This window comes from Gymnogyps californianus, chromosome 3 (assembly GCF_018139145.2).
Source record: "Gymnogyps californianus isolate 813 chromosome 3, ASM1813914v2, whole genome shotgun sequence".
In the NCBI taxonomy this organism is placed as follows: Eukaryota; Metazoa; Chordata; class Aves; order Accipitriformes; family Cathartidae; genus Gymnogyps; species Gymnogyps californianus.
The window spans coordinates 34,482,253-34,498,690 of record NC_059473.1 but is presented as its reverse complement, the minus strand read 5'-3'; the positions used below and the strand labels follow the sequence as shown (position 1 = coordinate 34,498,690).

Here is a 16,438-nt window from a genome sequence, read left to right as displayed (position 1 = left end):
CATTACTTACCTGCACTGCATCCAGCCCATTCCTCTGCAGACACCACAGTGCCTTCTGTTCTCCCTGCATTTAACTCCCCTGACTCTAGGCAGGCCCTGCAGAAGCAGCACTGGAGAAAAGGCTCAACTGGTAGCTCCCACTACAGCACCTGTATCTCCCTTGCTGCAACACTATTGTATGAATCACAGTTAGTCTGCTTATGCCTTGGACAGAAACAGCACAATGGACTGAGCCCTGGGAAAGGCAAAAAAAAAAAAAAACGGCAGGAGAACAAGAGATTCATTGTCACAAGGCACGGGAAGTTGCAGCCATGGATTGAGCTTAGCATCTCAGGACCCGATCCAAAGCATACTGGGAAGCTCACTGGGATGTCAGTGTTTGCTGGACGGTTCTCACAATCCCAAGGGAAGGTCAGGCAGAGCACCAGGTGCATGCCCAGTCACAGCCTGCTCTTTCTGCCTGACCACCAGAGCTCCACCCTGATGGAGAGGTGAAGGAGAAAGGACAGGCTCAGAGGAGCCTGCTTGAACCCAACAGCTGTTCAAGGACACTTGGGATTAAAGTGTCCACTCCTCCCATACAGACTTGCCATCCCAAGAAGGAGTTTTGGGGAAGGTCTACCATTAAAAAAGGACCTCAGCTATCCCATGATATGCCTCTCCATCTCTCACACCCAGCTAAACATCTTTCAGTGGCAAAGCCTTTGCCAGGCAGCTGGCCCTGGCAACTCGGAGCCTGACACATAGGACCAGGACCCGTCTGCACCATAACAGACCATGAACAGCAGCTCTGCACCCGCTCTTAACCTCCTTCACCTCCACAGGTGTCAAATACACTTTTCTATAGACCTGGGGGCTATAGACCAGGTCACAGGGATTGTCTTTCATGCACAACTGAACTGAGACTGATTCAAAATATCTAGACAACCTTTCCTTTGAACACCCTAGTACCTGTTTTTGGTTTATTTTATTTTGGCACCCTTCTCACTACATCCCCCTCCAGGAACTGATCCAAAAAACTTCCCTTTGTATTCTCTATTTTATCCCATGAAAAGCCTTTTAAAGCCCTTGTCAGCACCATCACTGGCTCCATCCAGACAGAGCTGAGAAAGTAGCAGTCCCCAGCACAAAGGCGGGGAGTATGTTTTAAGTAACAGCCATAATAATGCAAAATAAGACATTGTTCCATATTCATGAAGCCTGATTTAACAGCATCATTATTTCTGCCTCTGCTCTCCCTGGACCCTGCGTTAATGAGCTGTGCTGGATTTGTGTTGGATCTCTGAATTACAGCCCATACAAACAAGGCAAAGAGGACTGCTCTCTCCTCAGCACCGGCGCCATAATTTAGCAGCGCCACTATTGCCATGCTGGGATATTGCTTTGGTGCACTGAATCAAATGTCCTCTCCCTGGCCACAGCGCATGCTGTTCGTGCCAGAGGTGGCCGGCTGGGCCTAAGGAAGAAGGTGGCTCCTCTGCCACCTGCACTGGCCATTTTGAGGCCAGTGGTTGGAGTCCCTGAATTTCGGGAGGCCACAGCTTCCACTCGGAGCCTTTGACAGGTCTCTTTGCTGGAGTCTTGGAAAGAGTGTGCAAGTGTTGATGTGCACTAATGGGCAAAGGAAGGATTTGTACATCCTCTCCGAGCTCCAGGTGGTTTCACAAGACGTTATGAAGCCCAGGAACGCAATAGCTCAACTCACTGTGGTTGGGCAGGACACATTCCTGTCAGTAACAGGCTGTCAGCTGAGTGTCATTGACACCAAATAGCTGTTCCTGCCCTCTGACATTGAACTGGTCTCAAGTTCACAGGGCACAGACAAATTGACAGATGCAGCATCTTGCCTGGGAATCTTCATCCATCCCTGTCCGAGCTGGAGAAAGACTGAGACCAGCCTATGTCCAGAGAGAAGATGTCAGAGTTGGGGAGCACAAACCAGACGACCTGCAGGCTCTGGTTAAGATTTAGGGCTCTTGCAGCGTTTGATGTGCACATATCTGATCAACGCTCACCTTGCCCAGTTCTGGGCAAGGCAACATGGAAAAAAAGTGACATGCTGATGCAAGCACTGCCTCGGGGCAGGTTGTGTGTGCATGCAAGAGGGAGGCAGGGAAACTGCAAAGCTGCCACCCCCACAGCTCCAGGCAGCAAGCTCCCATGACGTGCCCCAAAATGGAGCCCTGGCTGTGGCAGCCTGCGCGGGCTCCCACTCCCACTCCTGTCAGCAGACAGAGGTTAACAGTCTGCAGACATTGTTATGCAAGAGATGAATCTCATTTATTTGTAACCTGTGGCAATTCCTTTTGTTCTTGGCTCAGAAAACCTGCCGGCGGAGTCTGCTGAGCAGCAAGGGGACCATTAAAAACAAAGAGTCGCTTTCAATTCCCTTTGAAGTCCAATTTGCTGCAGTAAAACTGCAGGAGAATTAACCAGCTGGGCTGCTTAATTTTGCAGAAATCAAGGAAGGGGAAAACGTCAGCCTGACCCTGCTGGAGCAGGTGACGACAGCCCGGTACTGAGCTGGTCCTGTGGCTCTGCGGACCCAACCTGCTGCTCTAGAGCCACAGAACAGCAGCAGGACAGAGGAGGAGCAGGGGAAACCTCCTTCCCATTAAGGCTGCAGACCAAGAACCCATCCCCTGCTGCAAGGGCCAAGCCGCTGACACAGAACTTTGGAGAAGCACATCTCCTTGCCGGAGACTACGATCTGCCCAAAGGCCACTGCCAGAGGAGCCAAAGTGAGCCAGCTGAGGAACAGCAAACAAACTGGGAAGAGAAGATTCCCTTGGCCTGACATGACCTGACCCACCAATTCCCCTCAAGGTCTGTAGTACTTGGGCCTATAAATATTTAAGAGATCAATTTCTGTGCACCTCAGCACCCTTTGGGCCCTCCTCAGTTGCAAAGGCAAAGGCATCCTGAGTGAAGCTGCTCAGGATTCTGGGCACATCCAAGGCTACGGAGGCTGCTAAAGCACAAGCACAAGACAGAAAGAAAAGGGAGAGAATGAAAGATTTTTCTTTAAGTATTTTCTTATCTATGCACAATACTACCTACAGGGCAAGTAAGCCAGATAATATTTCATGTTAAATATACCTGTGTTATTTAACGCAAACCCTGCTCACACCGCAATGCCAGCTTCATTTTCACCGCCAGCTTTTAATACAATTTGCTAGGAACACATTTTCCATGGCCTCTTTCAGCTTGTAGTGTCAGGCTCCACTGTAACTATGTATAAATATGCATCTATAACTCAAAAACAGGAAAAAAGAACCAGATGTATGTGCTACGTGGTCCAGGTTCAGAGCTTAGGTAAGTACTTAAGAAGTTGGTGTAAATTCAGCCATATCATTGGCTTCTGATCTGGCTACAACCTGAAAACACATTTTGCCGTTCACTCAGTAAAGGGGCTGGACTGAAATGAAGGGTAGTTTCCCTGTGCTTGGGCTGGCAGGGGGGAGTGGACATGAAGAGAAATTTGATTTTCTAACTCTTCAAAGGTAAAGACACAACAGGGAAGAAGAGCTGTATGAGACACTTTTCTTCATCATGAGCACAAGATAAGTTTTTAAAGGGAATATTCCAACATCCTCTACAGTCTCTTCCTGAGAGAAATTCAGGCAGTGGTGTTTGTTGCTCAAGACATGTTCAGAGATCTTACTACACAGAGAATATTTTTTTCTGACATTAGCTATAGTTCACTTTCTTAAGCTCGTTATTTTTCTTCTTTCTACATAAATTGATGCAACTATTGTTCAGCACCTTGGGCTCAAGTCAGATCAATAAACATAATTTATACAGCATCAACAATATCCCATCAACAGTTGGCAACATCAAAAGAGTTCTGTTTCCACTGCACAAAGATGACACAAGGGATGCAAACTGCTTTGTGTTACATTAGAGAGGTAAATAATTCAAACAATTACAATGCCTTTCTTTCTGATCATGGAATACCCCAGGGCTGGAAGTGATTTCCTGACATTTACTTATTATTTGAAAATATTCAACATATGTGGGGGCTTTGTGGGTGGGGGGTTTTTGTGGGTGTGGTTTTGTTTTGTTTTTAATGGACAGATTGCAATCAGGTCCTTGCAAGTATTTGGTACGTGATACTCAGTTATCAGTCAGTTATTGCAGGTCAAGCAAGAGTCACCGAACTGATTCTGTTCACAACTGGAGGCGCACTCAAGCACTGCCAGGATGAATATCAGTGTAAAATTTATTTATTGGGAAGGCACCAGAGATATTTGCTTTCCACAAACTTCAGCACCAGCGGAGCCCGTTAGCTGGGAGGTGCTGAGAACTCAGCCTGGCAAACCAGGCCGGAGTCACACACAAATGAATTATTTGTAAGAACTCCTGCAGCATCTGCCCTGCTCTAGACTGTATCGAATCTATTTTTAAAGTCACTTAGAATTATAAATAAATAAAACAGTGTCTGGATTAAAAACTACATAGTGCCTCAACACCTACATGTAGTCTGTTTTAATGATCTCACGGCAGGCCTAGCCAAGGCACCGGCTATATGCAGAGCTACAAGAAATTAGAACATCCCTGGCCACAAGACTTCTGCGTGAAGGATTTGTAATCCTAGCAGCCATGTACATGAACATGAGGTTCTGCAGGCCCTGGACAGGGTGCTGTGTGTCCCTCCTGGAGGGGTAATGGCTGTTGAGCAGGTGAGGGGTTGGAGGGCTGCGGGGACCCTCTGCATCCCCTCTTACCTGTGGTGTTTGTGAGCTGGAAGGTGATGGATTTGTCAGGGATGCTGCAGACGTTGCGGACGGACACCTGACACGTGTAGCTGGCGTAATCCTGGGGACGCAGGTTCTTCAGCTTCAGGACTTTGGTTTCACCCTGGGAGTTGGGAAAAAAGGGGGGAAAAAAAAGACACAGGTGTACAAAGCAGAGCTCATCATTGCAAGTTCATAACCTGTCCCAAAGTTTACAGATTACCAGCAGCTCCCATCAAAACCTCAGGGAGCTGTGCAGACTCCAAGGCTCCCTAGCTATATATAAAGGAGACACAAAATGTTTGGAGTGGTAACTCCACCTCCAGGATTTCTCAAAACACCCAGCAACTGACTGATATTTAACCTGAAAGCACTGCTGAACAGGTCTAGGCATAATTTTTCATCAACTGCCATCAGGATCATCTTGCGGAACTTGAAAAACCTTAAATGTCCCAGATCAGACCCTGAGATCTCACACCGAGATGTCAGTAGGAACCCAAGGGACGTCATTGGGGTCTCAACATTGCAAAATCAAAGTAAATCAGAGCAGATTCAGGCATTAATGCTGGCCTAAATATGACAAGTTCAACAGTTACGCTGTAAAAATTTGCAGTACAAGGGAAAAAAAGATAATTCAGAGAAATACTCAAAGAACCCCCCAAAACTTTCTGATCTCTCTTCTCCAGACTCTAATCTCATCTATGCTGGTGTAAATCCAGACTGACTGCACGGACTTTGATAGCCTTTTCTCATACTATGGTAACAAACAAACAAAATCACTCCCTGGCACTCCATTAGTTACTGGCTTGTTATAGAAACAGAATCAAATTGTTAAATTAACAATAGATGCATTCTGTAGACTTTTGTTTATGGAATGTGGAAAGCTCTGAGATGCATCCTGTGGTTTGTACACCCTGCAACTCATATGTCTTCCCACGATAGCTTGTCACTGTTGTTCTCCTTGTGTTTGTCTAAATCTCTTTTGGAGAAACCATTCCATAATTGCCTGCAAATGTGAGAAGGTGTCAGCATGACAAATCCGCTTGAGGACAACCTCAAGGGACTGGACGATGAGCTCAGGCATGCTAATATGCAGAGAACAAGGATATGAACTGAGAAAATTAGAAAGATAAATACCTAGGAGACCAATAACCCTATGAAAGTCCTGTCCCCTGAGATTTGTTGCTATGCCACACAAATGATGGCATTTACAATGTGCATGTCAACTACTTACTTACAGGGTCATATGTATCCTGTTTATTCATTAGTAAATGTTGGGTAAATGTGTACAAACCTTCAGTGTAAATAAGTTTTAGAAAGCTTAAACAGTAAAGTCGTCACATCCTTTTAAATGTAAAAGCCTACCCAAACCTGACACTGATACCAGTTCATCTCTAAGACAATATTACAAACCCCTGCGAAGGGTGCTTCTTTAAACGTAGTGCATTTGAGCTCCAGCAAGATTTTCCCCTCCCAATAGTGTTGCAGAGATGTGTTTTTGTTAACTTCAACTCTGACCAACCCAAACTCACAGGTTTATGCTGGTGCTAAGGAGAGGACCGTAAGGGCATGCCTGTGCGAGCACAGCAGTCCTAACACCCTCTCTCAGAGCTGGGAATGACCCATCATGGCGGGAACATTGCCTGACAGGAGCTGCAGGATGCTGGATCATTTACACTTTACTGCTGCAACACGGTGAAATTCTGCCAGATGCCTTACTTAGCTGAAGAAAATATCTCAAGTCCGAAGACATCCTCTCATTAAGCAATGTCTCCTGTTAATTACACTGAGCTTAGTGAAAGCTGGAAGAGCCCATGGTGGCTTCCTCTAAGGCCAGGATGTCCTGGTTGCATGCCACATAGCACTGGACTAGACAAAGCTCTTTTCAGGGCCCAACAGCAGCGCTGACCTGCAGTGTTTCTGCAGATCTGCTGCTAACCTGCAGCTCTCTTCTCTCTCCTCATCCCCCTGAATGTTTCCATTTGGCTGCCCATTTCCATGACCTACAGAGATGGCGTGTTTCAATAAAATATGAACACGACTACATTAGCTGAAAGGTTGCCTGGAGCATCGCTCAGAAATCAAACTCAGCCAGAATGAGCTCAGGGCCCAGCTTTGGGAGCGCGAGGAAGTGCGTGGGATGAAATGAGTGCCCTGGGGAGCAGCCCTTTCAGCCCTCCCTTCCCACCCATCACTGCCTCGTGCTGCCGAACGGCCTTGCTGGAAGTGCTGGGGCTGGTTAGCATCTGAAGGACATTCAGAGCCAGAGCTCAGCTTAGGATAACATACCCAGAGTGCCTTGGCAAAAAAAAATTCCCCTCCATCTCCCACTGCGTTGGTGGGCTAATTACTGTGAAGAAAGTGGTGTTCAGAGGGGCCAGTCCAGCACAGGCAAGCAGGAGAAGCAGAAAGGATGTGGATACCCTGTCACAGGATGGCAGTCAAAAAGTGCCCAGGCAGTTGGGCTGCCACTGTTACTTATGGCCATTAGGAAAAGCTCTTCATCATTTGCCTCATGGATCCCACAGCAATTCCTGCCATTCACTCACACTGCTAAACAGGGAGCAATTCCCCTGATTTATGGAGCTTGGGCACTCAATTAAAAAAAACCAAAACATTAGTCATGGGAGATAGAGGAGACCCAATCTCAGGATTGTTTGCTTGGATTTTAGTCTCAGCCATCCAACAGCCATGTAACCTCATTAGGGGAGCTGTGACCTGCTCTCAGGGACAGTGCCAAAAAGGGGAAGGGACTTCTAGGCTGTCATGCTCCCTCCTGCTGCTCTGCTCCTCTTGTCCCCTGGGAACCTGCATACAGAAATAGGCTCTACCAGCCCTTTTGGAGACAGTGCTCCTTGCAGCGGCCACCACCCTCTCCCCAGCATCATAATCCACACAGGGAAAGAAACGCCATCCACTACAGAGTGCCCTGCATCAGCAAGACGCTCAACACAAGCTGGTGGAGGTTTGGTTTTCTTCACCTGTGTGTAGAGGGGTTCATAGATGTCCACGCCATTGTCCTGACTGTGGGAAAGCGTCTCAGCTCCCCTTTTCCAGATGAAGCGAGCTGGTGGGTTGGAATTGACAGTGCAGCGGAGGAAGACAGTCTTCTCCTGGTAGAAGCTGCCACGTACATCGCTGATGGTCTGATGAACGGTGAGAACAGGTTCATCTAAATCTGGAAGGAAGGTAAGGAGGGCCGCAGCAGTTGTTAGTGAAGCTTGGTCTGCACATACAGCCTGCAGAGCAGATGATGCTCCAGGCGCCACAGAGGAGAGGGGAAGCTCCCACACATTTGGCTGATGACAACTGCTGCATTAAGAGCTGAACCGAGGGCAGGTAACACAAACAATATCTAAAGGGAACAGACAGGAGAAGCCAAAATTCTCCCGCTCACCACACAACCTTCAGAGAATAGAAAGCACCCTCTAGTTTGCAGATCCCATGTGGTCCTTGAGCAAACTGCCTGCCACATGCCTCTCAGACCAGTGCACTGCTTCACCTTCCCCAATGACACCCCACACCCCAAATCACTGCTCTCTGCTTCAGTGAGAGCTCAGAAGGATCCCAGGAAACTCTGCTCCATCATCATTTCTTCTGCTCCCACTTTCCACTTCCCAAATACCTCCTGAAATCATGAGGCTAAGCCCATGGCTGTGAGATGCCCATACAAAGGACATGACAAACCTTCATGTCAAGGGGTGAGAGTAGAAGTCAGGACAGGATCAAGGAGCTGAGATGGAGAGTCATCTAGACAGGAGCGAGTCTCATGGGGTGCCATGGGAACATGAGATGCAAAACACTGTGAAAGGTATGTACAATTTCTCTCTCTTCCTATTAAAATAGCCTGTGTACTTTCGTCTTTTCAAGTCTGTACTGACTCTCCCTCTTCAGCAACTTCTAGTCACTGCATCCCCATCACACACCCCTAAACTGATCAGATTCTTTTGTTTTCTCCCTTTACAGAAAACGCTCCTTCCAATTCCCTCACCATACTTGCACCAGACACACAGCCGTCACGACTGAATCGATGGTTATCAGTCACTTCACTTGCAAGGACACAAGCAATAGCCCTGCGGGGAGCATACTTTCTCCATCCACTCAGAGCACACTGCTCCCTAAGGGTTGCCCCCCTGCTATAAAGGGTTCATTTTCTTGGGCTTTTCCACCAGACATCAATGTTTGAACATCAGGGAAGCATGGGGAAAACCTCAGAGGGGATGGATCTTTCTCCTCCCAGAACCACTTTGAGACTGATTGGGGTTAAATGTAAAGAACCCATTTGACAAGATGGGACCAATTGGCCCCCTAAACTGAAATCTGTCCCTGTGCCCTTAGGCATGTCTTATAAGGCATGAGCTCAGGTGAAGCAATTCTACATTTTCAGGAGCCTTATGACCCCATCTTCAACTGCGAGGAAACTGAGGCACACGTGCCCAGTATCCTCTTGTGCTGCCAGCACTGTCTTCTGCACATGTTAGCAGAGAGGAAGAGGACATGTGCTCATCACCGTCTGCTCTCCTATGCCACCTAATTTTCACAATATTTTATTTTAGAGATTTTTAAGTTTGGAGATCTGACTCCCTGAAAGGAAGAGTGAAGCAGGGATGAGTTTCTGCTAACGTTTCATCCAAATAACATATGTTCTCTGCTGAATCACAAGTGTCAACTTGTGGATTTGCATATTTTAATGAGCTGTATGCTTGGTAGACAGCAATTGTAATGAGACCTGAGATTTGTCTGCTTGACCACACCATAGCTCAGAGATATGAGTAGAGCCATTAGCAGAAGAATGACAAGGCACCAAAAAACCCTCCAAAACCAAGGCTGAAGAAAAACATACACAGGTGGGAAAAAAAAAAGGCTCCTCTCCATACAGTGCTGTCTCCATGTGGCCATAGGGTGACTGAATTTTACACCAAATTCTCTTGGACCAGGACCTTGGGCACAGCCTCTCCTCTTTCCTCCTTCTTTGTCCTTAACCCTCCTTTATTTGTTCACACTTTACATGAGTAACTCTGTAGCTACCATCCTTCTGAGGCTCCATTTCTCAGCAGGATGCATGGCAAAACACTTCCCTTACTGATCAAAGAAGATACTCATCATTCAGGTCTCCTGGATCCCAGCTACTCCCCACACAGAAAACAACATCTTTCTTTCGGCTGGTAAACCTTTCCTCCCTTGAATCTTTCAGCCTTCTTTCGTAGCAGTCAGCTCTAAGTTTAGCCCTCCTGAGAAAAGCTAAAATAAGACCTGCAACGATATGTATGTCCTTGATGTACGAGTAACGCCACTGATGTCAGTGAACTGCACAAATGATAAATTTGGCCCAAGGCTGCTCATGGATACGATCGCATGGGATGTTTCATGCACAATATAAGCTTGTAAACATCCATTCTTTCTTTTTCTTTACTTTCTCTCCCTCCCACATGGAAATACTCCAAACAGCAGCTGCGCCTCTGCCAGTATCTAACCAATACTTTAAAGCCTCACTTGATGCCCACTTGGGGCAAAGGAATAACTTGCTACACAGGTTAGTGTTTCCAGTTTGATATCCTCTTGGCACCAATGGTGCTCTCTGCACAACCTTGCTGTCTAATGCTAAAAGTATGAGTGAGGACTAGCACTAGCTGTCAAGGATACCAAGGTTCACATGAGGGTGATTACTTACCTCTAACTACAAATTGGGATGCGGGGGAAGAAGGGGTTTGTTTTCAAATTCTGGTTCATTCAGCTGAAGGCTGCCTGCGTGAGCGTTCAACAAAAACTGTGGCTTTTCCTATGTGTTCCCTTGTAGCTACTGCAAATACTAGCAGAAAATAGTCTCTCCTCCCCAAAAACCAAGTGAGCAGAACAGAGGTGCGTTACCAAGTCCATCTGCAGAGTAGATGTTAGTATGAGAAAGCCCTTGGCCACCCCATTAGCCCCATAGTTCTACAGGTCAGAGCTGCACGAGGGACCGCGGAACACTACATCACTCTAGCTCCAGCCTGCACCCCAGAAGTAAAGGGAGCGCCCTCAGGGCATAAAGAGATTCATGCCACAGTCCTGTTCCTAGAGACACAGGCCCTGGCAAGGTGTCATACTGAGGCTTGAGAAAAGCAAGCCCCCTTTGCAATGGAGAGTTATCATATGTCTCCACCACATGGAGGAGAAGAAATGGGCAGAGAAGCCAGGCAGATTTAGGTGGGTGTCAGAACTCCTCCAAACAAAGCTATGCAATGCCCATGAAGAAATGCTCGTCCTATCCAAAGTGGCTGCTGCTGAAGCAATCTTTTTTCCCAGCCTGTAGGATGGTGCTTACACTACACTACTCCAATACAGGGTAGGGCAAGGAAGGAGCAGAGACAGGAGCTGCTCCAAGCCATATAATACAACTGTGGATCATGAACCTGCCAAAGCCTAAGGATGTTCAAGTTTATGGCATACTTTGTGAGGGTCACGTCATTGTGGGGCTGGACAGTAGGACTAAGAGGACTAAGAGACCAAGGACTGTCAGCAAAGCTCTGCCCAGACTCCAGGCAGGTACTGGGGTTTTGAAGCCTGGAGGTTGCTCCACTGACAGATAACCACAGTGCAGCTCAGCACAGAAGACTGTCTTGCTAGAAGGAGTGTGGGAACAGGCGGTGACAGGTTCAGGGAGAGTTCCAGCTGCTTTATCACACTTTACATCTTTTTAGCATCAACCTCTTGCTGGCTAGGCCTTCTCAGAAGATATGAGTGAGGACAGGGATTTGGTGTCACTCGGGTTGGAGAAAACTGGAATAGTGGACAGCCAAGGACAATGAGCAGAATGGTAATCTTCCCCAAGGGAGCAAATCTCTTCAAAAGTTGCCTAGACCTTAAATCTTGGATTCCTCCCATATGGGGGTTATGGGATAAGTTTAATTTCCCTCCCTTTTGGCCACAGCAGCCAAGAATAAACAACATTAAGCCAGCATGAGAAATCTTCAAAACTTAAGGCCCAAGGTGGAAAACCGCTAACAGCATCTCCAGGACACAAGAAGGATGGGCATTGCAACCAGCCAGAGAAATGTGGAGTCACTGAAGCCAAGGGGTCCTCACAGATTCCTTCACGTTCACCCCTTCACAGCTCAGCCTCCTCAGGTGCATCCCAGAGTCTTTTGCTCTGCTTCCATCATGCTGCAGAGGTAGCAATGCTGGGAGCAGGGCACCGGTTTCAGGAATGACCCAAGCATCTGAGGCACTACCAATTTCAGGAAGCACTGGTTTGCTTCCAGCATTGCCAGCTTCAAAATGAAGACAAAGAAAGCTGAAGCCATCTACAATGCTACATCCCAGACAAGTGCTGGGAACCCCTGGCAGTGACAGACATCACGGCACCTAGATAAGAATGACTCACATGGAGAGTCACAGGCAGAGCTATCTTTTTCGTGGATGAATCTAATCTCCTAGGGGAAATGGACCCTGGGGACACCGCACCAGTCCCTTTGCTCCTGAATTGGGTGCGTGTGGTCCTAGGGCAATGCAGCTCCCTGCCGGCCCCGCAGCGAGGCAGACACATGCAGTAGAACTGTGGGAAGGTCTGGGTTGCCGCTAAACGACTTACACTGCACATCTACTCGAATGGACTTGATGGCAGGGACCCCAACCCCATTTTCTGCTTTACAGTAATAGCGGCCCCCCTGCAGCCTTTGGATCTTCTCAATCCGAAGGGTCTCGTTAAGCACTGATGTCTCTTGGAATTTGTCCGACGCGCTGCCAGCAGTTTTGGTCCATCTCACCTGCACGGGAAGAACAAGAGAAATGCAAACAATCAGTGACACAAACTGGAGATCCCAAGGGACAGCAGCGCTCCCTTTGCTCCTCTTCCCCCTCCTCCCTAGCCACTCTCAAAAATGGGCCCTACAGCACCACCAGACCTTACCAAATTTCAGCTACTGATCTCAGTGTGTCTCAGAGGACCAGCCGCTGATTCTCATCCATCACTAATCCCCACGTCCGAGTGTCCAGGATAACCCCTCAGTTCACCCAGACACACACTGCATATTTACCACTCCCGCTCTGGTCCTGTAAACCCAGCAGCTTGGTTAGTTTTATACCACTATCCACACAGCACAGGACTTCCAGCATTAAGCCTTGGGACCCCATGTGGCTGGTAGGCCACGAAGCTACAGCAGACATCAGCTCACAGCTAGAGAGCTTTTATTGCAGTCAACACTCTTTCCTCTTTCTCTGGACAGGAAGGCTATTTCTGCTGTTTGCTTTTCCAGGTAAGAGTGAGAAAATGCAGTTGCTATCTGGCTCTTGTCCCCTTCCCACAGGGAACTCCTGTGTGTGTTATTTTTATAAGTCATCCCTTCGCAGTACACAAGCTTTTACTTTGATTTTAAAGATACAGAAAAAGAAAAGAAAAAATCCCTTCAGATTTCAAGCTATCTTGCATTTTTTTGTCCTTATGTTACATGTCTTAAGATCCTGGCTTGCGGGAGCAATGGAGCTGCATGATATTTCATGGTGAATGGTGGCAAGAGGACAGCACTCCTAAAGACTGAATGATTATTCTTATGTCTGGAATGAGGTACAGCCCTAGCAGTGGCAGTACAAGCCTCCCCCTTGTTTTCTGCAGTCCAGGCAATGAAAGAGAGAGATGGCTTTTCTCAGCCCATTGGCTTCCTATATCTGCAACCTCCCTTCTAAAGGTTGGTGACTGGTGCTCTCCCACACTGGTACCCATCTAGACTCTGGGACTGAGATCCAGCAAGATCAGCCAACAGAAAGAAGATAGACTTTCATTCAACATTGGCCACAGGTAAAGATGGACCAGATACCCTGACCACTCCGCCAGACTTTGCCTAAAGCTCACTGCCATCACCTGATTGATGCTGATGCTCTAGAAAGAGCAGGGGTGTCTACATGCCACTCTCACAGCACTGGGATGAGCAGATTTTTGGAGGTAATGACCACGGATTTATTTAGCCTTTGTAGGCTTATTATGAAATTGTCTGAGAGCCCCAAGACTCTCAGAGTCTCCTGTTTGCAAGGACAATTCAGCCAGCTCTTTAATCTTTTCAATTTCAATCTCATTTAAGTATTTTGGCCACATTTTCATGCTTTACTGACTGGTTGATAGAAGGGAAAAGAGAAGATTAAACAAAGGTTAGGATAAGATCTTAGCTGGGGAAGAAATCTATCCATGAGGAGAGAGGGCAGAGATAGGATGCATGCCACGTTTTACATGCACGGGTTCCAGCCTCCCCGGTCATGCCTGGTTCCACGCTCTGGTGTGCCCTGGGCATGTCCGGGCAATGACAAGCCACAATGTTGCCCACTAGCATGCTGTCTGCATCAGGCTCTGCTCCAGCAATCTCTCTGGCTACTCAGGCTCAAATCCCTGCAACCTGCCAGCACCTTCCCACACATCCAACATCCTTAGGCAGGGCCAGCCCTACCATCTTCCTCGTTTCTGATGTACACAGCTATCATCTGCCCATCACTGTCACAAGCCTAGGCTACTCATTTTTGCTGGCTTGGCTCAGATAATTTCCTTTTAGTTGTTTCCAGGATATGCTTTGATGGATAAACCATTTCAAATCCTGCTGGCTGAGTCTTTCTCCCTCTCCTTTGTCATCGCCTCTTAGCCAAGTAGCTCCTCACAAGCAAGTCCACAGAGGCATTGATTGGTATATGCAGACGCATGGCTTCTCAGCACAAATATCTTTGGCAGGATTGGGGAAGGGGGCCAAGAAGGCACATGTATTGTACTTGGCTCCCTTGAGTGTATTCTGGCACATCCAGTCTCGTAGTACACACCAGCTGCCATTCCTACCATGCTCTGTCCCACAACGGGCAGACCCATGCTCTGGTCCAGTATCTCTATAGACACATCCATACTAACATTGAACCAGCCTGCTCGAGTATCTGAAGGGTGAGGAGGTGGCTGCATGGGGCTTGAGGCTATGCAACCCTTTAGGCACCCTGAGGAAGGACTGCAGCAGTTAGCCAAGCTCAGCTCCGTACCTCTCCACTGAACTGTGACTTTGACCAAAGCATGAATATATCCAGTGCTGCAAGTCTGAATCTGCCTCTGGTCAGTGGCTATAAAGCAGCGACCAGCGGGCTCTGCATGGGGCTCAGTGAAGTGCACTATGAACAACTTCCCAAACTCCCCCAAGCAGGTTCTCCTTGGCTGTACATCCAGAGAAGCTGAGAGACTGATGGACCATGAAGGACCAACTCCTATGGCCGGCACATGTGGGAAGCCTCCTCTAGCCTGTTCAGGCTGTTCCTGTGTCCTGGTTTCGGCTGGGACAGAGTTAACTTTCTTTTTAGCAGCTGGTACAGTGCTGTGTTTTGGATTCAGTGCGAAGAATGATGTTGATAACACTCTGATGTTTTAGTTGTTGCTAAGTAGCACTTATCTTAAGCCAAGGACTTTTCAGTCTCCCATGCTCTGCCAGCAAGCAGGTGTGCAAGAAGCTGGGAGGGAGCATAGCCAGGACAGCTGACCTGAACTAGCCAAAGGGATATTCCATACCATGGAATGTCATGCCCAGTATATAAACAGGGGGGAGTTGGCCGGGAGGCGCGGATCGCGGCTTGGGAACTAACTGGGCATTGGTCAGCAGGTGGTGAGCAATTGCATTGTGCATCACTTTTTTTTTCTTTCTGCCCCCCTTCCTTTTTTTTTGTTATATTCCTTTTCATTACTATTATTATTATATTTCATTATTACTATTGTTAGTATTATATTTTACTTTAGTTATTAAACTGTTCTTATCTCAACCCACAAGTTTTACTTTTTTTTTTTCCTTTCCTCCTCCTCCCCCCACTGGGAGGGGGAGGGGGAAGCGGCTGCGTGGTGCTTAGTTGCTGACTGGGGTTAAACCACGACATCCTGCTTTGTAGTAAGAGGGTTAAAGATTTGAGGGTGATTTGTATAATGGATTCAGTTTGGGCTTTCAGTTTTTTGGGGGACTTCACATACTGAAGACCACAAGGTCTGTGTAGGCTCCAGCAAAGCTTTGTGGACTGTTTTCCATGAAAGTAAGGCTAGATGCTTCATAGTTTAACAAGCTAGTGCTTGCGCCATGGGGCATCCCTACCTGACTCCAACATGTAGGAGAAAGCTGGGCACCCCACTGCCCACAATTGTCCTTTACGTGGAGACTACAAAGAAGTGCTATAGGGAGCATGGGTGACAGGCAAGACTGAAAGCTTACCTGTGGCCGGGGGTGTCCTGTGACCAGACACTGCAGGACCAGTGTGTCCCCCTCCCGAATTGTGTAAACGCGTTCACTGATGTTGTCTTCCTTCACCACGCACGCCTGGCCAGCATGGATGATTTGGGCCTGAGCAGGAGCTGTGGAGAGGAAAGAAGAGGTAAAGACGGAAACAAGCAGCACCCCAGCCCCTTACGCCCACTGCCCAGGGTGGCTGCTCCCACGGCAGGGTGGAAGAGCCACCTCTTAAGCCACAGAGGGGAAGAGCCGGACAGTGCTGGGTATGAGACACAAAGGTCTCAGGAGATATAAAATCGAGCAATTTTTCCCATCTCCTGGGCAGCTGGTATCAACTGCTATTTTAAAACCTTTGGTCCTGTTGGGATGAGCAGCTCTAGGCACTGAAAAGCAGAATATGGAGCTTTTTGGGGGGAATCCTCCTGCACGGGCTGAGGATCAAGAATTCCCTGCTCTAATCTCTCCCAGAGAGGAGTACGTGCAAGCGGTTGAAGCAGGGAC

General features: G+C 47.8%; 1 protein-coding gene across 1 annotated transcript in view; it reads right to left on the bottom strand.

Moving 5' to 3' along the window:
* Positions 1–16,438, bottom strand: part of MDGA1 (MAM domain containing glycosylphosphatidylinositol anchor 1) — a 146,379-nt gene that overhangs the window by 82,293 nt on the left and 47,648 nt on the right. The window contains exons 2-5 of the mRNA XM_050894416.1: positions 15,920–16,059; positions 12,307–12,481; positions 7,718–7,914; positions 4,728–4,860 (exon numbers count right to left, since the gene is read on the bottom strand). Of these exons, the coding sequence (XP_050750373.1) occupies positions 4,728–4,860; positions 7,718–7,914; positions 12,307–12,481; positions 15,920–16,059 (645 nt within the window). The remainder of the gene's footprint in view (positions 1–4,727; positions 4,861–7,717; positions 7,915–12,306; positions 12,482–15,919; positions 16,060–16,438) is intronic.